The sequence below is a fragment of the Oryctolagus cuniculus genome, chromosome 11, assembly GCF_051225735.1.
Source record: "Oryctolagus cuniculus isolate XC-2025 breed Fujian yellow rabbit chromosome 11, ASM5122573v1, whole genome shotgun sequence".
NCBI classification, from domain to species: domain Eukaryota; kingdom Metazoa; phylum Chordata; class Mammalia; order Lagomorpha; family Leporidae; genus Oryctolagus; species Oryctolagus cuniculus.
In genome coordinates, this window is record NC_142877.1 from 224,648 (window position 1) to 249,131 (window position 24,484).

At 68.9% G+C, this 24,484-nt stretch overlaps 3 protein-coding genes and 1 long non-coding RNA gene across 58 annotated transcripts in view; 2 read left to right on the top strand and 2 right to left on the bottom strand.

Moving 5' to 3' along the window:
* The first annotated feature begins 980 nt into the window (after window positions 1-980).
* Window positions 981-7,816, top strand: ZNF512B (zinc finger protein 512B). 3 transcript variants are annotated; one of them, XM_051829070.3, is made up of 17 exons: window positions 981-1,275; window positions 2,269-2,394; window positions 2,574-2,716; window positions 3,100-3,228; window positions 3,312-3,718; window positions 3,819-4,033; window positions 4,119-4,190; window positions 4,275-4,418; window positions 4,510-4,634; window positions 4,712-4,804; window positions 4,882-4,980; window positions 5,056-5,226; window positions 5,330-5,524; window positions 5,717-5,818; window positions 6,135-6,197; window positions 6,392-6,490; window positions 6,572-7,816. In XM_051829070.3, exons 2-17 carry the CDS (start codon window positions 2,271-2,273, stop codon window positions 6,836-6,838), a joined length of 2,448 nt encoding a protein of 815 aa, XP_051685030.3. In that variant the 5' UTR covers window positions 981-1,275; window positions 2,269-2,270; the 3' UTR covers window positions 6,839-7,816. The 3 variants fall into 3 exon arrangements, with proteins under 3 accessions (XP_051685030.3, XP_051685031.3, XP_089162996.1); XM_089306870.1 differs by lacking the exon at window positions 981-1,275 and adding an exon at window positions 1,964-2,104; XM_051829071.3 differs by lacking the exon at window positions 3,100-3,228 and having other exon boundaries at window positions 1,141-1,275.
* A 643-nt stretch (window positions 7,817-8,459) lies between these two features.
* UCKL1 (uridine-cytidine kinase 1 like 1) lies at window positions 8,460-18,049 on the top strand. 50 transcript variants are annotated; one of them, XM_051829080.3, is made up of 16 exons: window positions 10,422-10,678; window positions 11,157-11,223; window positions 12,959-13,146; window positions 13,238-13,344; window positions 13,424-13,594; window positions 13,667-13,738; window positions 14,069-14,258; window positions 14,821-14,882; window positions 16,283-16,302; window positions 16,763-16,861; window positions 16,931-17,024; window positions 17,105-17,167; window positions 17,250-17,372; window positions 17,461-17,568; window positions 17,635-17,791; window positions 17,871-18,049. In XM_051829080.3, exons 2-16 carry the CDS (start codon window positions 11,159-11,161, stop codon window positions 17,948-17,950), a joined length of 1,599 nt encoding a protein of 532 aa, XP_051685040.1. In that variant the 5' UTR covers window positions 10,422-10,678; window positions 11,157-11,158; the 3' UTR covers window positions 17,951-18,049. The 50 variants fall into 50 exon arrangements, 33 of the variants coding, with proteins under 33 accessions (XP_051685032.1, XP_051685033.1, XP_051685037.1 ...); XM_070051583.2 differs by lacking the exon at window positions 16,283-16,302 and adding an exon at window positions 15,392-15,408 and having other exon boundaries at window positions 10,445-10,678; window positions 11,022-11,223; window positions 12,956-13,146; XM_070051578.2 differs by having other exon boundaries at window positions 10,445-10,678; window positions 11,022-11,223; window positions 12,956-13,146.
* On the bottom strand, window positions 8,865-10,530 carry LOC149123288 (uncharacterized). Its single transcript, XR_016215682.1, has 2 exons — window positions 10,416-10,530; window positions 8,865-9,109 (listed from the first exon to the last, which is right to left on the bottom strand). It is a non-coding gene; the product is annotated as an uncharacterized LOC149123288 (long non-coding RNA).
* A 5,132-nt stretch (window positions 18,050-23,181) lies between the features above and the next one.
* The window catches only part of DNAJC5 (DnaJ heat shock protein family (Hsp40) member C5), a 29,599-nt gene continuing 28,296 nt past the window's right edge, over window positions 23,182-24,484 (bottom strand). For all 4 annotated transcript variants that reach the window (XR_016215680.1, XR_016215681.1, XM_089306895.1 and 1 more), the window contains one exon: window positions 23,182-24,428. Coding sequence is in view for 2 of the 4 variants with exons in the window: in XM_089306895.1 (XP_089163021.1) it covers window positions 24,325-24,428 (104 nt within the window). In the remaining 2 variants the exon portion in view is untranslated. The remainder of the gene's footprint in view (window positions 24,429-24,484) is intronic.

The following is a 24,484-nucleotide window of genomic DNA, read 5'->3' on the forward strand; positions in this document are numbered from 1 at the left end:
CCCAGGCACACGAGGGCACCGGGCCGTTCATTCGCCAGCCCTGGGCAGGCACTGGCAATGAAGTCTCGCCCCAGGGGACCCAGGCCAGCCCCTCCCCCGAGGTCCTGGTGAACCTGAGTTCTGCCCCCAGGCTGGGCAGGGGGTGCTGAAGCAGAGGGCCTGAGAGAGGGCTATGCACCTGTCTCTACCTCCCGCGCAGCAGTGTCCAACGGGGTGCAGAGGTCCATGAGCTTTCCTGGGGCGTCTGAAACTCAGCAGATGCAGCAGCACACACAGCAGAAGCCTGTGGACGCTGTGGCCCACACAGGGTCCACCCCAGGGTTCCTCTCTCCCAGCCCTGCAGGATGGCTGCGTCAGGGAGGGGGCAGGGCCTTGGGGCACCTGCAGGCCGCTGCCCACCACGCTCTGCCTCATCTATGCCCAAGCCTGAGGGGCCGGGCCCCTCGCCCCAGACCTGACACCAGCCACCGAGGAACACCCATCCCGGGGCTAAAAGAGGCAGGTCCAGTGGCCAGGGACCCCAGCCAAGCCCTGGTGCCCTGGCAGGGGCCAGCTGGTCTGCAGCCTGCTGGCCAGTGGGCCCGAGTGGGGGGGCGGGAGCGCCGTGGCCTTCCTGCTGCACCTGCCCTGGCTCCGTCCGTGCGTGCAGGACTCGGGGCAGCGCCCAAAGCCCCTCGCGGGCCTCAGTTCGCCCCCACGTTCCACAGGCAGCACAACTGGTCCCCTCCTGGGAGTCCCCACGGCGGAGGCGACGGAGCTCCGAGCCCTGGCGCGAGACGCGAGACGAGAGACCCCAGACCCCGGACCCCGGACCCCGGACCCCGGACCCCGGCTGCCGCCCCCTCCCCGGCGCCGCGCGTGGCAGGAATACCGCGAGAGTTCGCCCCCTCCCCCCGCCGTAAAACTGTCAAAGGTGGGAGGGGCGGAGCGCGCATGTGCGCAGCGCGGCGTGCAGCCTGCGCCGCCCGGACCCCGCGCCCCGCGCCCCCGGCCCGGCCCGGCCCGGCCCCGGCCCTGCTGGGCGCCGCAGGTCAGCGCCGGCCGCCCCCGCCTCGCCCGGCGCGGCCGCCACCCCCGCCCCGCGCCCCGCGCCGTCCCCGCCGCCGCTGCCGCCGCGCCCGGACCCCGCGCGCGCCCCGCGCCCCGCGCCGGCGCCGTCTTCCCGCCTCCTCCTCTTCGGAAAAAGTCGCCATTTTGGTTCACTGCCTTCGCCCCCCCCGCGCCGCCAGCGGCCCTTCCGGGCCAGGCCGAGGCCCGCGCCCGCGCAGGTGACAGGTGGGTGGCGAGGCCGGGCCCGGCGCGCGAGCGCAGCCGCCCTCCCCGCAGGGTCCCCGCGGGGTCCCCGCGGCCCCGCCGGGCCGGCGCCCGGCCGTGGCCGCCCCTTGCCGTCCTGGCGCCGAGGCCCGGGCGGAGGGCGGGTCTCTGCCTCCCGCGCCAAGCCGGCCCCGGGCTTGGGGGGCACTGGGGGGCACGGCCGCATCGGCGCCGCTGTCCGCGGAGGGTCGTCAGGGACGCGAGGACCCGGGCCGGCGCTGTCTGCCTTCTGCGTGCCAAGTGGGGACTTGGGAGAACTTTCCTGGCGTGAGGACCCTCCCAACGCCCAGGCCCAGGCCGCCGGCACCCCTGGGCCCTGAGCAGCGGCTATCCTGCCTTGGGGCCTCGGCCTTCGCTGACCTTAGCAGCCCCCTCCCCTCCTGTCCCGCCCGACTTAGGTAGACGCTGTTAGGGGAGGGGTCCGCTCTTCACCCAGCCCTGCGCCTGCTCCAGGGTGACCCCGTGGAGGAATGGCAGGGCCGGGACAGGAGAGCCTCTTGCTAGTGGCCGCGAGGGGAGGTCAGCTGGTGGTAGCCCAGGTCTGGCTGGAGACCATGTTGCCCTGGGTGCTGCCAGAGGGGGTCTGAGTGTCCAGGGACCCTCTCCGCTTCCTTGGTTGCCTTCCGCCTGTGCCTGGGCTGCTGGCGGGGCGGGTGGGTGTTTCCTGGGTCTGGGGGCCCCGTGGGTGCTGGGCAGGGCAGCCGAAGGCATGGTCGGCCCCCAGCCTCCTCCTCCCTTTTGCGCACCCTGGCCAGCTGGGGACGAGGGTGACCCTGGACGCCTGTGGCAGGTACGGGAGAGGGGGAGGCTGTCAGAGCTGGCGAGGGTCTTGGGACAGGACTGGGTCCTGCTGCACAGAGGGTGCCTCCTGATCCCCCTGCCACACGCTTCCTTCCTTGGCCAGGCCTGGGGCGCAGCGGGCCTCATGGCACGTCCGCCTGCTGTCCCTTGCAGAGATGACCGATCCCTTCTGTGTCGGAAGCAGCCGCCGGCTCCAGGGCCCCGGCAGGAGTGGGCCGGGGAAGGAAGGCGGCAGGAAGGAGGTCCGGCTGCCCGTGCTGCACGACGCGCCGAAGCTGGGTGAGGGTCACGGCCACCAGAAGGGCCCCTGCCCTCGGGTGGGAGCTGTGTTCACGTGGGTCCTTGTCCAGGGCTGGCCACAGCCTTCGCCCCAGTGCCTTGCTGCTGTGGGTGCGAGGCCCCCGAGGCGCCAGACACGGCTGCGCGGTGCCCTAGCCTGCGTGTGCCCTGTGCTGCAGGGATGCCGGTAGCTCGCGGTGGACAGACGGTGCCTGGCCAGGCCCCACTCTGCTTTGACCCCGGAAGTCCAGCCAGCGACAGGACGGAAGGGAAGAAAAAGGGGCGGCCGAAAGCTGAGAACCAGGCCCTCCGAGACATCCCTGTGAGCTCCCTGAGGCCCAGACTGGGCGTGTGCCCTGCCCATGGAGGCCCCTGCCCCAGGGTGTGGCCAGCCCCTCGCGCGCACACACACACACACACACACACGCGTCATGAGGTCCCAGTAGCCCTCAGAGTGGGCCTGGTCATGGCCACTGCTTGGGGTGCTGAATTCTCCCTGTGGTCGGTGTGCCCCCAAGTCCTATAGGCCCCCTGTGTCCTGTAGGCAGGGCCCCCGTGTCCTGTAGGCCTGGCCCCCCGTGTCCTGTAGGCCTGGGCAGGGCCCCTCATGTCCTGTAGGCCCGGGCAGGGCTCTGAGCCCAAGTCTTGGGTTGGCAGAGGCCTGGGCCGTGGAGGGTCGGCAGCCTGACCTCTCCCCACACCCAGCTCTCCCTGATGAACCAGTGGAAAGATGAATTCAAGGCACACTCCAGGGTGAAGTGCCCAAACTCGGGGTGCTGGCTGGAGTTCCCCAGCATCTACGGGCTCAAGTACCATTACCAGCGGTGCCAGGGGGTAAGGGCCCCTGGGTTGGGAAGAGGTGGCCTGGGATGTGTGTGGGCCCTGGGCCCCGTCCCACACCTGCCCTCCCTGCCCAGGGCGCCGTCTCAGACAGGCTGGCGTTCCCTTGCCCCTTCTGCGAAGCCGCGTTCACGTCCAAGACCCAGCTGGAGAAGCACCGGATTTGGAACCACATGGACCGACCCCTGCCTGCCCCCAAGCCTGGGCCGGTCAGCCGTCCGGTTACCATCAGCCGGCCCATTGGGGTCAGCAGGCCCGTCACGGTCAGCAGGCCCGTGCCTGTTGGCAAACCTGTGCCAGTCGCCAGGCCTGTGCCAGTCGGCAAGCCCATCACGGTCAGCAGGCCCCTGCCGGTCAGCAGGCCCGTCGTGGTCAGCAAGCCAGTGACCGTCAGCAGACACACACCGCCCTGCAAGATGGCGCTGCTGACCCAGTCTGAGAACCAAGCGCCTCGCGCCAGTGGGCGGAGCAGCGGTAAGAGAAGGTACGGGCTCTCCGTGGGTGGGGCGCTCCTCGGCCGCAGCCTGGGGGGACGAGGCCCACCCTGCAGGTCCTCCTGGCCCTCAGCTCGCTGTGCCCCACAGGGCTGCCGATGGCCTGGACGCCTGCCCCATCCCACCCAAGCAGGCGAAGCCTGAGAACGGGCAGTGCGGCCCGTCCAGCACGGGCCAGAGCGCCACCTTCCAGCTGCCAGCCGAGCCGGGCGGCAGCTCCCTGCCACCGGGAGGCAGGCCCTCGGGAAACAAGGAGGCGCTGAGGATGGCCCAGCAGGAGGAGGACCCCGAGCGCACAAAGCACAGTGAGAGAGAGCCCCAGGGGCGCGTCTGGGCGGGGCCTCAGCCAGGGGCAGTTTGACCAGAATCTCCACCCCCTCCCCGAGTCAGGAAGGAAGCAGAAGACGCCCAAGAAGTTCACGGGGGAGCAGCCGTCCATCTCGGGGACCTTCGGGCTCAAAGGTGAGACCCCAGCCAGCCAGGCCCCTCGGGCACGCGCTGGGCCCTCAGCAACACACCCCCACGCCCCTGTTGCTGTGCCCGTAGGCCTGGCCAAAGCCGAGGACAAGGCCCGCACTCACCGCTCCAAGAAGCAGGAGGGAGGCCCCGAGGACCCGCGGAGGAAGGTGCCCACCCCTCCCACCGCAGTCAGCAAGGAGGCTCCGGCCCCTGTGGCCCACTCAGCCCCAGGTGGGGTCTCTGGCGGGCTGGGGGGTGGGGGCACACCGTGTGGCCTTGGATTCCCTACCTGGAGTCCCTGAGTGCCCGGCCCTGCCTCTAGGTGGCGCTGAGGAGCAGTGGCAGCGCGCCATCCACGAGCGGGGGGCCGTAGTCTGCCCCACCTGCGGCGTGGTCGCCCGGAAGACCCTGGCAGGGCTCAAGCGGCACATGGAGGTGTGCCAGAAGGTGAGGGCCACGTGCTCAGGGGTGGGGTGGGGGTGGGGCCCCGTGGGGCCAGGCTGCTCACCCCTCCCCCCCCGCAGCTACAGGATGCGCTCAAGTGCCAGCACTGCCACAAGCAGTTCAAGTCCAAGGCAGGCCTCAACTACCACAGCATGGCCGAGCACAGCGCCAAGGTACCACCCCGCAGTCCCCAGTCCCGGGGCCGGGCCGGGCCCAGGGCCGACGGCTCTGAGGCTGGCCCTGTCCTCAGCCCTCCGACGCCGACGCCTCTGAGGGGGGTGAGCAGGAGGAACGGGAGCGGCTGCGCAAGGTGCTGAAGCAGATGGGGCGGCTGCGCTGCCCCCGAGAGGTCAGTGTGCCCCAGTGGTCAGCCCGGGGCACGGGGCTGCCCGGGCGCCCAGCTGATGTCTGCCCCCAACCCCAGGGCTGTGGGGCCGCCTTCTCCAGCCTCATGGGCTACCAGTACCACCAGCGGCGCTGTGGGAAGCCGCCCTGCGAGGTGGACAGCCCCTCCTTCCCCTGCGCCCACTGTGGCAAGACCTACCGCTCCAAGGCTGGCCACGACTACCACGTGCGCTCGGAGCACGCGGCCCCGGTGAGTGGCCCTCACGTGCCCCCGGCAGCCTGCACTTCATGCTGACCCTGACTCTGACCCCTGTCTTTCGCTGTCCTGCCCCATGGCTCACCTGGCGCTGCAGCCCCCCGAAGAGCCCACGGACAAGCCCTCTGAGGCCGAGGACCTGCTGGGTGTGGAACGGACCCCGAGCGGCCGCATCCGCCGCACCTCGGCCCAGGTGGCAGTGTTCCACCTGCAGGAGATCGCAGAGGACGAGCTGGCCCGAGACTGGACCAAGCGGCGCATGAAAGATGACCTGGTTCCCGAGACAGCACGGGTGAGTGAGCCGCTGGCCGCAGGCTCCAACCCCTGCCTCCGCGGATGAGCCGCTGGCCTGGTGCCGTGCGCTGGGACCCCTGTCCCCGCGGATGAGCCGCTGGCCTGGTGCTGTGGCTCTCATGACCCCTGAGAGTCTTCGGAGACTGTGCCTGTGGTAAGGGCGTGGCTCACCTGGCCCCCGACTTCACAGCTCAACTACACGCGCCCGGGCCTGCCCACGCTGAACCCACAGCTGCTGGAGGCGTGGAAGAGCCAAGTGAAGGAGCAAGGCCACGTCAGCTGCCCCAATGATGTGAGCGGGGCGGCCGGCAGGGGGCGTGGGGAGGCCGAGGGGGGTGCTGAGCCCGGGGTGACCGTCTGGGTAGGAACAGAGGCCAAGACCTGCCAGGAGGGGCCTGTCCTTAGCCACCAATCCACCCCGACCACGGGCCCCTGCAGGGTGCTCAGATGGAGACCCCTGTGGGCAGAGGAGGCCGGGACCTCCCACCCTGTGCCCAGCCTGCTCTCCGCCCAGAGCTCACAGGGTCCAGAAGCCCCTGCACTTGCCCTAGAGAGGCCCCGGGCTCCCCTGGCCTGAGGCCCTCCCCCACGCTGCCTCCTGCCCGCAGTGCTGCGAAGCCATCTACTCCAGCGTGTCCGGCCTCAAGGCCCACCTCGCCAGCTGCGGCAAGGTCAGTGTTGGGGCTCCCTGTGGCCACTCCCAGCTTGGGCCCACCGGGGAGCCCGGTGCAGGAGCTGGACGGCCAGGCCTGAGGGCTGGCAGCTCCTCCCTCCCGGCCCCTCCCAGCATGCACTGCCACCACTCCCCTGTGGCTGCCCCCCTTCCGTGGGGGAGGGCTGGGGACTGCACGCAGGTGTGTTGCAGGGGGACCACCTGGTGGGGAAGTACCACTGCCTGCTGTGTCCCAAGGAGTTCAGCAGCGAGAGCGGCGTCAAGTACCACATCCTCAAGACGCACGCGGAGGTGCGAGGGCAGCAGCTGGGCTGGACACCCTGGGGGCGCCTGCTCCCGGCGCCGGCCTTCACCCCTTCCTCCTCCCCCCAGAACTGGTTCCGGACCTCTGCCGATGCGCCACCCAGACACAGGAGCCAGGACCCCGAGGTGCCGAAGAAGGAGAAGAAGAAGAGTAGGGGAGGCGGGAAGAAGCGAGGCCGCAAGCCCAAGGCCCCGCCCCCAGAGGCCCCGCCCCCAGAGGAGTCCGCACCCAGGCCGCCCCCACGCGGGGACGACTGGCTCCCAGGGGCCAGAGACAAGGGGGCCCGGGGCTCCACTGGCCGTAAGGTGGGGGCTGGCACGCCACCTGAGAAGTGAGCTGGGGGCGGGGCCTGGCCTCACACTGGCCACTGGGCCCTGTGGTCCAGGCAGGGGCACCAGGGGCAGCCTGGCCTCCAGTTCCATATCCACCCATCCGTGCGTCCAGTGGGGTGCCCAGCCGCCCTCTCCTCCCTGAAGGGATCCCTTCCTGGGCTGGGCCTCCCAGGGAGTGCTGGGGGCAGCCACGTACGCGTAGCAGCCTGGATGGCCAGCCCTGGGGATGCTCTGGTGCCCGTGGGTCGTCTGCTCCCGTGGGCCTTGTTGGGTCCCCAGCCTGGCTTTGAGGCTCAGGTGTCCCTGCTGAGCTGACCGTGGCTCTGGGCGGTGAGCGCCTGAGCAGCCCCTGCTGCCACCCACACTGGAACTGCACCCCCAGCTACCTCCCAGCACAGACCCGCTGCCGCTGCCCGCCCGGCCCCTCCCTTCTGGTGTCTACCTCTCCAGGCCCTGCCCTGCTGTGCTCCTGGCCTCCACGGGGGCTGCTGCTTCCCTCAGGGTGCAGGAGCCAGGATCCCAGCCCCCACCCTGCAGGCTTTGGGGGCTCCTGGGTAGATGGGTCCCACCTGAGGAGCGGCTGCCGTGGGGGGCACCTCCCACGGCCCCTCCCCCTGCCTGCCCGCACTGCCCCTTTTGAGTCTGACCCGCCAGTGAGGGCCGGGGCTCGGCCCCGGGGCTCTGTCCACTGCCTTGGAGGAGGGCTGGGGTCAGGCAGGGCCTGAGGAGTGCCTGGAGGAAGTGGCCACGCGCGCCTCCGGGGAGGACACTCAGAGGGTGGGTGCGGAGGGAGGCCCCGGTGCAGGGGAGCGGGCGGGTGGCCGAGGACACGGCCTGGACGGCGGGAATCGCGGTGTTTGCCTGTGTGCGTGTCTCTGGGTGTAGTGGGCGCCAGTCTTGTTGCTGTGACAAGTAACAACCTTTTTTAAAATTCTGTTTTTTATACAAAAACTCAACAACAATTTGACATTTTGGTGCTAAGGGTTCGCTGGTGCCCACGGGCTGGGGCTGGGCCCCGGGCCCCTGTGTGGGCCTGGGGGTGGGGTCCCCGTGTGCGGGTCTCTGTTTCTCCTGCAGCTCGGCCTGTCGCGCTGGGGAGTGGGTGTAGAGACACGGACCCTCCGCCCCCCACACACCTTGGTGTGGACAGAGGTGGTGTCTTCCGGCACAGCTGGAGCTTGGGGGCAGGGCGGCTCCCCCCTGTGCGCTGCGGGTGGGGTCGGGTCGGGTGGAGCAAGGCAGCTTAGGGAGTGGGGTCCAGGGTGGGAGGGGTGTGGCCGCTTCACCGGCCTCTCAGGTAGTTGGCGCTGGGTGGGGGCAGCTCCCGGGACACCCCCAAGCCCGCAGGAGGTCCCTGCTGTGGGGAGGGGTCCTGGGAACCTTGACGTTCAGCACTTTAACCCTTCGTTGTCTTTAAGGCGTGGGGGCTGCTGCCGGAGTGGCTGCCCTCCAGCCGGGGCGGGGCGCGCGAGGACCCGCGCCCGGAGGCTGCCGGCCGGGCCCCGCAGATCTACCTCTGGCTCCGCGCGCCGAGAGGACGCCGTCCGGGCCCTGCGGGGGCGGCGCAGCTGTGTTCCGAGAGCGACTGTATCCAATAAACGTTTATCGATTTTTCCCAGGGTTTTCCTGCGGCCGGCGGGGGGCGGGCCTTCCGGCGGCGCGCGCGCCCCCGGCCCGCGCGCGGCCTTGTGGGGCTCGTAGTCCGCGCCGGCGGCGGAGAGGCTGCGCGCATGGCTGCGCCCCCGGCCCCCGCGGACGCCCCCGCGCCGCCGCCGCGCGCCCGGGACGCCGAGGACAGCGAGGGCCGGTAGGCGCCGGGGTCCGTGCCGCTGGGGGTGCCGGCCGGGGCCGGGGCCGGGGTCGGGGTCCTGGCCGTGTCCGCCTCCCCACGCCGCTCGTCGCTGCCTGTGCACCGCGGCCGCCCCGACCCTCGCTCCCTCCTGCGAGGGGCGGGCGGGGCCCGGTGGGCGCTGTCGGTGCGCCTCGAGCTGAAGGCGGGTCTGTCCCGAGCGGGCGAGGCCTCCCCGAGTTTCTTTGGGTTTGTGCGGCTCGGGGTGGGCCCGGGCCAAGAGACCGGCGGCCGGAGGGGAGCCCAGGGGCACGCGGGAAGCCGGCCCCGCTTGCCCCGGCGTGCACGGCTTTGGGGCCTCCCCGGCGCCGCTGTCTCTTCCGGGTCTGCGTGGCGCCCACGCAGGCGCCTCCTCCCTGGACAGGGGCCGGTGCGCCCAGACGCGTTCGGGGGGGCCGCCCGGATGGGAGCTGCGCCGTCCTTGACTGAAACCGAGAGTGGGGGACAGGGCTGGAGGAGCTCCCTGTGGCCATCAGGTCCTGCCCCGGGGCCTCGTGTCCCCTCCGTGTCCTCCGCCCGGCCTGGTGGCCTCTGTCGGCTCCTTGAGCTCATGACCCCGAACCCTGGCTGGGAGTGGTGTCCACTCTGCTGCTCCCGGAAGTGGCTGCTCCCGTTCGCATCTGCCTGTCCCTGGCTTTGTGCTGGGCGGTGGCCAGCGTGGGTGTCAGCAGCGACTCCTGACTGCGGATGTGGGCAGTGGACGGAGGCTGGCGAGTGACTGCTCAGGGCAACAGGAAGGAGCGGGCAGCTGGGGAGGCTTCCAGGGTGGCGGGAAGAGCCAGTGGGGCTGCAGTGCCTGTCCAGGATCACTGGGGACCCAGAAAGGCACCTGTGACGGCTCCTCCCTCCCTGTGGCCTCGTTTTATTCAAAAATGTCCCTTCAACTGACCACGGACAACCCCTTGCGCCGGGGACAGTGACCCCCAGTGTGACTGGTCAGCTCTGACCACAGCTGCGAGGGCCTGGACATGTGCTACTCCACCCCCAAGTTCCAGATGTGGGGGCCCCAAGGTCAGGCTTGGAGGGTGGGGAGGGGCAGTGTGGCTCCTGGTCTCTAGGTCCTGGGAGGCCCCTGCCCTGCCCGCCCCCCCCTCCCCCCGCGCGCGCCTACAGCACACGTGCTGCTGTCTCTGAGGAGGAAGCAGGCTCCGGTGCTAGCCACACCCCGCCGTGCCCACGCCATGGCCAGGTGGAACAGCCAGGAGTGGGTGAGGCAGGGGGCACCCCAGCCCTGACACCTCAGGTGTGAGGATTCCTGGGCCACCCTGATGGTGAGCCAGAACCTGGGGTGTGGGAGTGTTCATAGGAGAGGTTGAAGAACAGTGGGCAGACACAAGCCCCCTCCCTGCTGCAGGCAGTGGAGGCTGAGGGACCCTTCGTGTGGGGTGCTGAGCCTGGGACAGGGCCTGGCTCTTCTGTTGGCTGCTGCATACCTGGGCTCATGTCCCGCCCCCGTCCCCCCCATGCTTCCCTTCGAACCCTGTGGGTCTTTGCCAGTTGGGGCACCTCGGCATGTGCCAGGCTGAACCTCCAGGATCCCCCGTGACCTGGGCCTGGAATTCCAGCTCCAACCCCCTGGCCCCTGGCCCCAGGCCCCAGACACCTCAGAGCACCTGGGGACTCGGGGGTGGCTGGGACTTCCCCTCTGCCCCCGTCCTGGGAGTGGGGGAGGGGCAGGCGACACCACCCACCAGACCGCCCCCCAGGAGGCCTGCAGCGTCCTCTACTGACCTTTTTCTGGCCCCCTGTTCTGCTCTGCTGAGGGCGGGCGATCTCTTCCCCGTGTGGCCGCGTCCCCTGCTGACTGGGGAGCAGCTGGTGGCCACCGGGACCTGCTGGAGCCTCCCTGGGGTGGGGGTGGGGCAGGCCCTGATGCCCGAGGGTAGAGTTTCAGATTTGTTTGTGCCTGTAGGAGGCACCTTGGGACGGGGTGGGGCGTTCGCCCGGCTCTGACATTCAGGTAACCTGGCCAACAAGCGGCTCCAGCTGCCCAGGTAGGCCAGGGGACTGGAGCTTCTTCCAGGGAATTCTGGGAGGCATGTCCAGCCTGGTGGTCCTTGGCAGGCCCTGGGCAGGGGACGGTGTCAGCCTGTGCGCGGGGTGGCTGGGGGGGCAGCTGAGGCTTGTCCAGGCCGTGCCAGGCAAAATCCGTGCTATTAATATCAGGCGCGCACGAGCCCCAGCCGGGTGATCCTCTTAGGCCCCCGGCTTTGGCCCTGAGGCTGGCGGCGAGTCCTGTCTGGTGGGGACCCCTGGGGCCCCCAGCTGCTGTGCTCCGACCTGTGCAGCAGCAGCCTCTGCCAGCCACCTGGCCTTGCACCTGCTCTGCTGCCGTAGGAGTGCTTGTGCCCATGGAGGGCAGGTTCATGCGGCCAGAGCTCCCGGGCTGTCCTGGGGGGCTGCTGTGGGTCTGAGAGGTCTGCGCACTCACACCTGGGAGCACCCACCTCCAGGACACGCCTGCATCCTCAGCCATGAGCAGCCCCCCAACTTACCCTGGCATCAGGATCTCGGGGTGCTGGGCCCTTGGAGAAGGCAGGTGAGTCCCGGCAGTGAGACCTGCTGCCGAGGCGGCGGCTGCAGTGGCCTGGCTGCTCCCTGGCTGCTCCCTGGCTGCTGGGTGCCGTGCCCAGTGGTGGACAGCAGGAAGCAGGCTGCGGGGGCCCCAGCCATGGGTTTTGTGGGGCTGTCCACCAAGGCTGTGTCTCAGGGACTCCCACCCCTCTGGGCCAGGCTAGTTCTTGTCCTTGTGGCCAAGAGCACCCTTATCCCTCTGTGGGGGTGCCTCTCATGAGAAGTGGGAGAGGGCGGTGGAGCTGGGCTGGTGTAGACCGGGCCCCTGGTGAGTCCAGGGAGAGGCGGTTTCTGGCAAAGTCACCCCTGGCCTGCTCAGGACAGGCTGTCAGGAACCCAAGCCTCAAGGGGCACCTGTGGCGATGGTGGCAGCCAGCAGGGCCAGGGAGAATGACTGGTGGGGGGACCCAGGGCTCCCAGGGAAGAAGACCTGTACGGGTGAGCGTTGGAGGAGCAGGCACAGTGCCAGCCCCGGGCCTGCACCGTCCAGCTCTGCGTGTGGGGTGGGGTGGGTGTTTGCTGGGATCGAGGGCACAGCCACGGTGGGGCATGGAGTGACAGCCCCTGTGCTGTGCCCTCCCGGTCCACACACTGGCTTAGCTGGCCGACAGCCTGCGGGGAGGGGCAGCCCCCTGGGTGGGCCTCAGGCACCTCTGTCCACTGTTGCTGGAGCTGCCTGTGTTTGCTGAGCCCCCCCTGCCTTCTTGGGGGAGTAACAGGCTGCTCCTGGGGTCACCCCACCCCAGGGCCCTGTCCACCACGTGCCGGGGGATGGCAGTGCTGCTGGCACCTGTCTGCCCCCACCTCCACGCCCGGTGGCATGGCGCTGTCCCCAGAGTCCCCTCACCCGGTCCTCTGGATCCGGCCGTCTGGATCCCACTCCAGAGCTGTAGAGGTGAGGCAGGTGGTGGCCGACCGTCCCCCAGCACAGGTGTCAGCTCTCCGTTCGCCATCTCCCAGGAGCCCTTGCCTTCCCATGGGCCGAGAGAATGCGGCCTGTGGGCCTCTAGCCCATGATGGTGGACAAGTGGGGCTGCTGTGGGAGCTGCAGCCAGTGCCCTGGCTCTGAGCCACTCCACACATGGCCAGGCCAGGAGCCGCGTGCAGTGTCGCTCAGAGGAGCCGGCCTCCCTGAAGCCGTGCCCTGGCCCCTTGGGGAACTTGGGGTCCGAGCGTCAGCTCCGTCCGTCCCAGTGCAGCTTCAGCTTGCTGGCAGCGCCTTCCTCCCCAGCACTGGGGGACGCTGCGGGTGCTCATCTCAGGGTCCCCAGTGCCCTCCGGCACCCTGACAGAAGTCAGGCCAGTGCCACCCTGTTCAGTGCCCTCCTGTCCCCACGGTCTGTGGATCAGGTCCCTCCCCTTGTCACCTGTGTGCATGGCCTGGCCTGACCCTGCCTCTGCCCACCCACTGTCCGCCCACCTCCTGGGCTGCCCAAGAGAGTGCCTGGGGTGGGGGGCACGGGGAGACGCATAGCCTGCAGTGAGACCTTGCCTGTCTGGAATTTGAGTGGGGACAGGGCCCTGCCCCCTCCCTCGTCACTGCTGGCCCCGCTGTGTGGACAGTGAGCCCCAGGGGCCCAGTGGGCTGGTCTCGGGTGAGTGCCCTGGGCTAGCCTGGGGCTGTGCTTGCCTGCCCACAGGGGACTGGTCATGCTGGCCGGCAGTGGGGGCCCAAGCCAAGCATACCCCATCCACAGCAGCAATGCCGAGTCCCTGGACAGACTCCTGCCGCCCGTGGGCGCCGGCCGCTCGCCCCGGAAGCGCACCACCAGCCAGTGCAAGTCGGAACCGCCGCTGCTACGCACGAGCAAGAGAACCATCTACACGGCCGGGCGGCCTCCCTGGTACAACGAGCACGGCACGCAGTCCAAGGAAGCCTTCGCCATCGGTGAGCCGGGGGGCGTGTCCACTGCCCTGTGCGGCCCCGCCCCCTCCAGCCTCCTGCTCACGGGGCGGGGGCGTGTCCCCACCTGCGGCAGGCCTGGGGGGCGGTAGCGCCTCCGGGAAGACCACTGTGGCCAGGATGATCATCGAGGCCCTGGACGTGCCCTGGGTGGTCCTGCTGTCCATGGATTCCTTCTACAAGGTGAGGCCCGACCCTGGGTGCCGGCGGCAGGGCAGGCGCCAGGCTGCAGGGCCGCCGCGGGACCGCCCGTGCCCCACAGGTGCTGACCCAGCAGCAGCAGGAGCAGGCCGCACGCAACAACTTCAACTTCGACCACCCCGACGCCTTCGACTTCGACCTCATCGTGTCCACCCTCAAGAAGCTGAAGCAGGGCAAGAGCGTTAAAGTGCCCATCTACGACTTCACCACGCACAGCCGCAAAAAGGACTGGGTAGGCTCGGGGCCGGCAGCGAGGGCCTGGGGCTCGCGCAGGGCGCCGGCAACTCCCTGGCTTCCTCCGCAGAAAACGCTGTACGGCGCCAACGTCATCATCTTCGAGGGCATCATGGCCTTTGCCGACAAGTCGCTGCTCGAGGTGAGGCCCCGCCCCTGCCTGCACCTGTGGGGGCCGCGCGTCACCCGGCCCCAGGAACGCCAGGTGGGCTGTGGTCAGTTCCAGGGGCGTGTGGCCATGACTGGCCTGACGCCCGCATGGCCCCTCCAGGAGTGGGGCCAGACCCCAGATTCCCCAGGTCGCAGGTTTGTAGGTCCCCTGCCAAGGTCGTGAGCCGCTGCCCAGCTCATTCGGGCCCCTGCCAGAGCCGGCCCGCGTCCCGGCCTTTCCCCCCACGCAGGGCGCCCTCCGCAGACCTGGCTGGCCCTGCCGGTGACAGGGCTGCGCCCCGGGCCGGCCGTCCCCTCCCAGCTCCTGGACATGAAGATCTTCGTGGACACCGACTCGGACATCCGCCTGGTGCGGCGGCTGCGCCGTGACATCAGCGAGCGGGGGCGGGACATCGAGGGCGTCATCAAGCAGTACAACAAGTTCGTGAAGCCCGCGTTCGACCAGTACATCCAGCCCACCATGCGCCTGGCCGACATCGTGGTGCCCAGAGGCGAGCAAGGGCCATGGGGGCGGGGAGGGCGGGCCCACTGCCCAGCCGCCCCTGGGACCACCCCTGATTCCACCTCATGGCGCCCTGTCCCACCAGTCATACTCTGCTGTCTGACCATGCCCGCCCCAGCCACGCCCCAGCCTGCCATCTGTGGCCACGCCCACCAACCACGCCCCCAGCCCCATCTGACCACACCCACCCATGAGCCCTCCCCACCCTCCAAGTCCGACCACGACCACTCCTGAGCCTGCCTCACCTCTGCCTGGCCACGCCCACTCCTGAGCACGCCCCACCCCACCCGTCTGATCTGACCGCACCCCTCCTGCGCCTGCCCCGCCCCCACCCCACCCCGTCTGACAGCACCCCTTCCCGCCCCGCCCCTGTCTGACAGCACCCCTCCTGCGCCTGCCCCCCCGCCCCATCTGACCGCACCCCCTCCTGCGCCTGCCCCGCCCCCACCCCACCCCGTCTGACCGCACCCCCTCCCACCCCGCCCCTGTCTGACCGCACCCCTCCTGTGCCTGCTCCCTCTGCCCCGTCTGACCGCACCCCTCCTGCCCAGGCAGCGGGAATGCAGTGGCCATCGACCTGATCGTGCAGCACGTGCACAGTCAGCTGGAGGAGGTGAGCGCCTGCTCTGGGCCGCGGTCGCCCCAGCCCCTCTGCTGCTCTGCTGCCACCGTCCACAGCGGCCTGCTCGCCCTGCCCCACGCATCCACTGTCCCCCCGTGGTGCCGATCCTGGAGCGTCCCGGGGCTGCTGTCCTAGCTTGGTCACCTGACCTGGCACCAGCCCTGCTTGGTGGGGTGGGGGCTCAACCCCCAGAGGCACCTGGCCTGAGGCTGGTCCTCAGCCAAGAGGCCTGCTGACCAGGACCCCACAGGGGGCAGCGGCTCCTCTTAGTGGGCTGCCCAGGCTGCAGCCCCGGGGGTCCTGGCTTTGCCCAGCCCGGAGCTGTGGATCCTGGCCCAGGCGGTCCCAGGTGAGCGGCCCTGAGAAGCCGACCACCTCCCGTGGCAGGCGGCTTCTCCAGGGGCCGCAGCACATCCTTCCTGGGTGGAGGTGGCCGGCTACCCGCCCTGGGCACTGACGCCTCACCCGTTCCCTTGTGTCTCCCCGTGCTGCCGCCACAGCGTGAACTCAGCGTCAGGTAAGACCTCCACAGCCGTCTGCACAGCTGGAGGCATTTCCAACCGCCACACGGAGCTCCCAGCCTGGGCTGTCACTCAGCCGGCGCTGGGCAGGGTGCAGTGTCCCTAGAAGCAGAGGGGTGGTGGGCTCAGCACCCCCACCCCCGCCCGCTGCTGCTCCCCTTGCTGGCGGGCGAGGGCACCGAGGCCCAGAGCGGCTGGGTGACCTCCCTGTGGTCACGCCGAAGCAGTTGTGCTGGGCAGAAGCTGCCGGTCACTCCTCGTCTACTTGGGGTGACCGTGGGTTCCAGCCACAGAGAGGACAGCTGGCCTGAGCCAGCACGGCCAGGCCCTGGGGGCAGCGACCAATGGCACATCCCCTGCCACCGGGCAGCCGAGCCTCGTGCTCCGTCCTGCCTGGCACCTCAGGAGGAGCGGGACTGTTGGGACAGGATGCCCGCAAGCAGGTGGGCAGCGGCCAGACCTGCCCAGCCCCGCACCTGGGCGCCCTGCCCAGCTCCCTGTGCACTGGAAATGCCTCCAGGCCGCCACCCAGCCCGCTTCCTGGCCTGCATGTGCCTGCTCACCCCACCCAGACCGGGGCACCTGCGGGTCTTGTCACCTCCGTTCCTCTCAAAGCCTTTGTTCTGAGAAACCGTCTCCAGGTTTCGAACTTGAGAAAACGCCATTCTCTGGTCAGCGAGGAAGTGGTGGCCATGCCCCCCTCCCTGGCCGGCTCCAGCTCCAGGAATTGCTTCGGTGGGCAGGGGCCGGTGGGCGCCCCGCCTCCCCAGGCACGTCCGCAGCCAGTGTGCCCCGCTGAGTGACCTTCTCTCTGTTCTCTCCTGGCCGTAAACCCGCTGCCCCCTGAACGCACCCTCACCTGGCGAGCAGAGGAAGCTCCGTTGGGATCTGTGAGCAGAGCGCTCTGGTTGTGCCTGCCGTGTGCCCCCCGCACCTGTCCCGCACCTGCCCCGCACCTGCCCCTGCCTCGCCCCTCCTCCTCCCCAGGTGGAGCAGTAGGCAGCGCGGAGCCAGCTGTGTGCCCCTCTCCCGAGAGGGACCACAACCCCTGCCTGGACAGGGCTGGGCCCCAGGGAGAGGCTGGGGGCCCAGACCCATGGGCACCTGTGAGCCCACGCCGCACCCCCGCTATCTGCCCCCTCTGCTTCTCCCCAGCCCAGGGTGGCACGCTGCACAGCCCAGCCTCCGGGCCCGCAGCTCTGCGTCCTGCCTGCTCCTGCACCCTTGCCTGGCAGCTGGTGGGGGCCTCTCCCGCCCCCTCCCACCATGTCAGCTGCAGGGAAGCAGCCCCAGATAGGGGCTCTGGTGGGCGACACCCACCTTGAGCGTCCCCGATGGGCTGTGTTCCAGGGCTGCGCTGGCCTCCGCGCACCAGTGCCACCCCCTGCCCCGGACGCTGAGTGTCCTCGAGAGCTCGCCACAGGTGCGAGGCATGCACACCATCATCAGGTGAGCGCCCACCTGCGGGCGGCGGGCGGCCCCCACGGCCCGACCCCATGGCTAAGCCTGTGCCCGCAGGGACCGGGAGACCAGCCGCGACGAGTTCATCTTCTACTCCAAGAGGCTGATGCGGCTGCTCATCGAACACGCACTCTCCTTCCTGCCCTTCCAGGTGCGTGGGCAGCGGGGCGGGCGGGGGGCGGGGGGGGGTGCAGCCCGGGCTGACGGAAGCCCCCACCCCGTCCTACGCAGGACTGTGTGGTGCGGACCCCCCAGGGGCAGGACTATGCGGGCAAGTGCTACGCAGGGAAGCAGGTAGGCTGTGCCGGGGGGCCGGGGCACCTGAGGCGGGGGCGGGCCGGGGGGCGGGCCGGCTCAGCCCCCTCATGCTCCCCAGATCACGGGCGTGTCCATCCTGCGGGCGGGCGAGACCATGGAGCCTGCGCTGCGAGCCGTGTGTAAGGACGTGCGCATCGGCACCATCCTCATCCAGACCAACCCGCTCACGGGGGAGCCCGAGGTGCGGGGCCCGAGGTGGGGGCGGGGGACGGGGGGCAGCCCTGAGGGGGCCGGGCCCTGCTGGGGCACTGACCCCTCGCTGCCCGCAGCTCCACTACCTGCGGCTGCCCAAGGACATCAGTGACGACCACGTGATCCTGATGGACTGCACAGTGTCCACCGGGGCGGCAGCCATGATGGCGGTGCGCGTGCTCCTGGTGAGTGGGCCCTGGGGGGGTGGCGGCTCCCGCAGGGCTGGGCCTCACCTGCTCTGTGCCGGGCAGGACCACGACGTGCCCGAGGACAAGATCTTCCTGCTGTCGCTGCTGATGGCGGAGATGGGCGTGCACTCCGTGGCCTACGCCTTCCCCCGCGTCAGGATCATCACCACCGCCGTGGACAAGCGCGTCAATGACCTGTTCCGCATCATCCCAGGCATCGGTGAGGCCCGGCGGGGCGCTGAGCGGGCTGCCCTCGGCAGGGGGCGGGGCCCCTCCTCACCTCCTGCCTCTGTCTGCAGGGAACTTTGGCGACCGCTACTTTGGGACGGACGCAGCCCCTGATGGCAGTGACGAGGAGGAGGCAGCCTCCGTGGGCTGAGCTGCCTCCCGCCCAGGGCCCGGGATGTGTTAGCTTCCTGTAACTTCGAGATGTTGCGAAACGGTGTATTCTGTGCAATCAGTAAAGCTTCAGAACGGAGACGTGTGACTGGCTGCTTGGGGTGCGGGAATAGAGCCCTGGCTGGGACAAGGCCAGCAGGGGGAGAGGCCTGAGAGCCTGCCCGTGCCCAGCCCAACCTGGCTCCAGGCCTGCACCAAGGTGAGGGCACGGCTGGGGCCCCTGGAGCTACACAGCTCAGTGGTGCTGGGCCTGGGCCTCGGGAGGGGACAAGACTGCCCAGGGCTCTGGGTCTGAACAAGAAGCCACTGCTGACCCATCTGTCCTCCCTACATTTCGTACATCAACGGACCTGGCCAGTGGGTGACAGCTTGGAGGACGTCCAGGTGGGGGGCAGCCCCACCATGTGGGACCAGGCGTCTGTCCAGTCCTGCCTGGGTGAGGCGTCCACACAAACAGGGCCAGCACACACGTGGGCCACAGACAGGCGCCCGGTCTCCATCCTCTCAGTCCAGCTCAGCTCAGCCTCTCCCCACCCCCACACATACACCCAAGGCCTTGTCATGGAAAAGCTCGTCACCGGGCAGAGGCCAGACAAGGTGACAGGCAGCTAAAGGCGGGAGGCTCGTCCCAGGAGTGGCCGGCACCAGGGACGCCAGGGCAGGCTGGAGCACCCCAGCGGTCAGCAGAGGCCTCCTGCCCACCCTGGTGAGTACCCCCTTCTCCCGCACTACATCTGTGTCCCAAGCTGGGCCCTGGGCACCACGAGGCTGTTGCTTCCAGACAGGTCATTCCTCCCAGGCGCTGCCCCGCCCCAAATCCAGCTGGCTCCCGCGAACCAGTCAGGACTGGCCAGGCCCTAAGGGGAGGAGGGGTCAGGAGCCCAAGAGGCCTGGGCCCCAGCTTCGGGGACTTTGGGTCCACTTCCTGCCAAGGCCCCGTGGGGAGTCCGAGACCTTCCAGACAGCCCCGGGGAAGGGTGTCAGGGTGCACGGGGTGGAGAGGTCAAGGGCATCTCCTCTGGCCCGGGGCTACTTCCCGGGCCCAGGAAATAGGTCCAAGACCCTTGTGTGGACAAGACCTCCACATGGCTGCTGCAGACAACAGCCCTGGCAGACCCGAGCCCAGCGGACAGGGTGTGCGGATGTGGGGCCGGGGGTGGGGGTGGCGCAGGTGGACACAGCCCTGGGCCTCCCCTTCCACTTGCCCGTAAGGCCCCGGGAGAAGCCAGGCTCTGCTGCCGCTGGGCTGTGCCCCAGGACTGCCTGACCTGAGAATGGCGCCTGCCACCCCTGCAGTGCTGGCCCTGGGGACATGGCGGTCCTGGCGTGGCTGTATGGGAAGCCTGGTTCCCTCCATCGGGGACACTGGTGGGTCCCAAGGCCTGGGGTGAGGGGATGCTGCCCTCGGTCTACCGAGGAGAGGGGTCGGGAAGCATCTCCTGGAGTGGGGCTCACGGGGCCAGGGCTGGGAGCACGGGAGCCTCTGAAGCCAAGGGGGTGTGTGTGTGCATGTGCACGTGCGTGGCACGGTAGGAGGCTGTGGTGCCAGAGCCGGGGGTGGGTCAGAGCAGGTGGATCTCAGCTCCGCCGGGCTCCAAGGACCAGACCACGCGGGCTGCGTTCCTAGGCAAGGCAGGGGGTGGAATGGGGGGTGCTGGGGGCCTTGGCGCTTTCGGCAGCGCCGCCCATGAGTCCCTCCGTCACCAACTGCCTTCCAGGTAAAGGCGACAACCGCTCCGGCACTCCGACCCAGCCCGGGGAGCGTGAGCATCTGCGAGGGCTCATGCCTGGCGCATGCCCGCAGACCCCTCCCCACCGGGCAGCCAAGCGCTAGGCAAGTGCGCGGGGCTGGCAGGGCTGGCCCGGACACGTTCTCCTTAGTGGCCGCGTCCTTTTGGGAAGTCGATGGCCATCCCGGAACCTGATTCTGCACGAGGCCTCCCTGCCTGCCCAAGCGTGCTGACAGCTCCCGGGGCTCCGTGGGGTGGGCGTGGCCTGGTTCCTGCCAGGGCTCTGCTTCCGGTCCAGCTTCCTACTGATGGGCACCAAGGCAGCAGGTGGCAGCTCAAGTGGCAGACCTGGACTGAATTTCTGGCTCTAGCTTTGGTCTGGCCCAGACCTAGCTGTTGTGGACATTTGGGGAATGACCGATGATGTAGCTCACTCTCTCTGCCTTCATTTTTTTTTAAAAGAATTACATACATAAAACACCAAAAATGAGAAATGAGGTCTCAATGTCCAAGGACGCTAAGGCATGGGATTAGGCGGAGGGGCAGCAGGCAGCTGTCGGAACCCCGTCCCCGCTGCCCCACCTGGGAGCGCAGGCGGCTGTTCCCCCAGCGCAGCCTGGATGAACACTGCACTGTTCAGTTGACCCAATCAGAGCCCGGCAGAGCCACGTGGACCAACCAGAAACAAGCACCCCCATCTGCAGCTAAGCATGAGGGCACGCACAAACTCATGAAGCTGAGGCTGACCGGCAAGACTGAATTTGAAAGGCAGTGTGACAGAGAAAAAGACAGATGGACGGAGAGATCTCCTGTCCTCCGGTTCACTCCCCAAATGGCCACAAAAGCCAAGGCTGGTGCAGTCTGCAGCCAGGAGCCAGGAGCTTCGTCCGGGTGCCCCACTGGGTGCAGGGGCCCAAGTGCTTGGCTCATCTGCTGCCTTCCCAGGTCATCAGCAGAGAGCAGGATCGGAAGCAGAGAAGCCAGAACTGGAAGCAGCGCTCGCTTCTGCCTTGCCCTGCACTGACCAGGGCACACACAGGTCCAAGGCAGAAACCTAACCCTGGGGTCTCCCGGCCAGAGCATCAGGCTCGTCAGTCAGGGCCCCACCCGGCCCAGTGTGCACAGCAGAGCACCCCAGGGACACCTGTCCGCAGGCCGGAGACGGCTGGCGCCCCCCTACAGGAGCCCACGCCGGGGGCACGCTGTGGCTGCACCCTGTCCATGCTGACCCCTGCCCCTCCCCCCTGCTTTGAGGAGGCGTGGCGAGGTGATTCCAGAGCACCCCCTGGACATGGTGTGTGGAGGGCTGGGGAGCAGCTGGCAGGATGCTGGGGTGCATGGCTGGCTCCCCTCCAGCTCAGATGTGATCCAGGCAGTTGGAGTGGCAGTTGCTGCAGCCCTGAGGCCTGGACCCCAGGACAGGGCAACCCTGGGAAATCCATCCCTGAACGCGCAGGACAAAGGCGCACAGGGACGGAGCTGTCCCAGGTGCAGGTGGGGCCGGGCTGTCTGGATGCCCTCCGACCTCACCCCCACCCCTGCCTCGTGCAGTCAGCTCAGGAGAGGCCTAAGCACCAGAGGGCTCAGGCCCAGAACCAGGCAGGATCCATTCAGAACCAGTTCCCGACGGCGCTGACAGCTGCACCTGCTGGTCTAGACGGGCTCTCCCGGACATGTGAGGCAGAGAAGGGTTCCAGGAGTAGGGGAGGGGCTGCAGGCTGGGGCCGCAGGCTCGGCAGGATGAGGGGAAGACGCCCCACGGCCTGGGCAGCCAGCAGGGGGCTACACGGCGGGGAACTGCCCCACGAGGGCTCCCTTCCTTATCTGGACGGGGCGCAGGTCAGCTGCCCCTGCATGCAGGGCTCAGGACACACACCGTCTGCAGTGTGCGCCCGGAACAGGGCCGGGCGTGACAAGTGCCACCACGCACGCGCACCGCAGTGTCCACCGCAGACATCAGCTCCATTTTCCAGGGAAAGAAACTTCCGGAAGATGCCGCCTGCAGGCACCCCCCTTTGGAACCTGCCGCTCAGGAAACTGCGGGGGAGGGGTCTGGGCCCCAGGGAGGGCGGGACAGGCACTGGTCAGCTCACCACCCTCACCACCAAGGCTGCTGGAACTCAACCGGGTGGGGCCTGGTGGTGTGCGTCCATGGCGCTGCCTGGACACCCTGCACTGCCTGACCGCCAAGCCAGCACAGGCCCTCAAAACCCAACTTTTACTGTACTCTGCTCTGCCACCGGACGGCAGCATGACACGCCACAGCCAAGGGGAGACGGGTCAGCCCTCCGCCACACGGCCCGCAGCTCAGAGCACAGGGAGAGGCACAGGGTCCACCTCTAACCCCCGCAGGCCGTTCCCACGGAGGGGGCCAGGGCCCAGCCAGCTCTGCCCTGGCACTGGACGCCCCAGCATCGGCCCAGCCAGTGGGCACGCCTCGGCGCGAGGCTCTCCTCACAGACTCATGAGGGCTCAGCAGGACCTGGGCCTACAGCGAGAAAGTCTCCACCGACTCAGGCTGGAGCCTCCATCTCCTTGGTCCTCACGGGGCTGGCAGCATGGACGCCGGGAGCCGGGAGGCCCACACACCACGTGGTTAAACAGAGAACAGAGCCGGAACCGGCCACATGCATGCCAGCGGCTCCTGTGCCGCCCAGCAAGGCCTCCCACGAGCCTGCTGAGGGCACAGGTGGTCAGGGCAGCCAGGGCCCTTCTCAGGAACACCCACTGCTCTTAGGAAGCGGACAGGCTGACCACACCCTGGCCACGCCAGGGCAGAGCCGAAGGCCACACATGCTCCCCTGCCTCCCCCCAGCAGCCAAGACCAATGGGGGCCCTGGGGGTATGGAGGCGCCCCCACAGGAAGGGCCCCCAACTCTACAGCTCTGTGCATCAAAGGAAAACAGGCATCACTCAGCGAGGGGAGAAAGGAAACCAGGGAGGCCAGCGTAACCCGGGACATGGCCCGGACACGGCCTGGGACCCAGCACGGGACACAGCCCAGACATGGCCCGGGACACGGCCTAGGACACAGCCCGGGACACGGCCTAGGACACAGCCCGGGACATGGCCCGGGACACGGCCTAGGACATGGCCCGGGACGGCCGAGCCACTGGGCCAGGCAGTGGGAGAACCCCCCACCCTGTCATCCTTGCTGGGGCTTGGCTGACCACTGCCACTTGACAACGGCTTTATTTATTTGGTTTCACGAGTTCTACATGATTTTAGTTCACAGGCCACACAGGGGAGACAGGGCTCAACCAACTCCCAGGACCCCGGCTCGCCCCCGCACCTGCCCCCCGTGGGCTCTGCGAGGAAGAGTTCTCCAGCCCAGGGCACGCAGGACGGCCGCCCACCACACACCCGGCTCTGGGCCTGGCTCTCGGTCCCCTCGGGGCACGGGGGAGCCTGTCGGCCGGCCATCTCCTTCACGGGCTCAAGTCAGCTCACCTGTTTCTCGTCACGGTCATCACCCGGCACCTTGAGAACAGTTTTATTTATTTCGTTTTACAAATTCTACATGATTCATTTCGTTTTACAAATTCCACACAGGAGACGGGGCCTGCTGCTCTCTTCCCCGACTTCTCAACGCTTTCGTGGTCACTTTAACGATCATTTGTTTAAAAAACAAAGCAGAATGGGACAAATGAAGCTGTGTGTGGCTGGGCCCCAGCCGGGCCCCTCCGCCGGCACATCCCACTCCCCTCAGCTCTGCCCTGGCAACGCCCGGGGCCACCTGACCTCGGTCACGCAGCCAGCAGCCAAAAGCAACATCGGCACAGGCCGCTGGTCCCACCCGTGTGCCGCCCACAAGGTCTGCGACACAGGAGACTAACATCAGTTCCTACAGGGAGTCCCAGGTCCAGCTGCCAGCTTGCACCATGGCCTCCCTGGTCCTTCCTGCAGGAGCCGGGTGCCACGGGCGGGGCGGGGCGGGGCGGGGGCGGGGGGAGGCAGGGCAAGCACAGGCAGGGTTGGGGCTGTCTGTCACAGGTGCGTGCTGACGTCCCACGTGGCCACAGGCTGGACTCCCAGGCTCTGACTACGACTACTGGGGCCGGGGCTACGTCTGTGAGTCTACGCGAGGGGCAGGCCCGCTGGAAGGAATGTGGGGGACAGCCCCGGGCAGGGGGAGCCGGGGCCCCGTGGGTGCAGCTCACGGCCTAGGAAAGGGACAGGGACGCAGACAGACGACCTCCTCACCGGCAGGATGCGACGAGGACCCCCGGGGAACACGGCACACAAAACGTGGCTTCACTCTCAGACACGGACCCTCGCCCTGGGGAGAGCCTGGTGGTCCGGCCAGGGTCCTGCACAGACGCCGCTGGGCCCCACCCCGGGCAGCAGCCGCCCCGGACCGGAGCACGGAGCAGCGGGAAGGTGCGGGGCGGCCCCGGCTGCACCGGCCGGCTGGCCGGCAGCCCCACCACGGGCACGTCCACGACACAGACACGGAGCGTGACTCACACATGCTATCACAAAAGGAGACAGGAGACTGCAGCGACACTGCTTTACGTACTGCATGCTACGCCTGGGCGGGCGGGCGGGCGGGGCCGACTACAGTTCATGGCTGGGGGTGCAGCGGCCGGGCGCCGGCCGGTCCTCTCGTCACAGCTGCTCTGGCCTAATTGAACCCGTCGGTGTGGTAGCTGGGGTGGGAGTCAGCCGTGAGCTGGGTGGTCTCTGTGGCGGAGGCCGGCTGGGTGACGATGGGCGCGTCCGAGGCCTCTGAAAGGGAAGCGCGCAGCCTCAGGGCACCGGGGCGGCCTCCGTGGCTCTGTGGG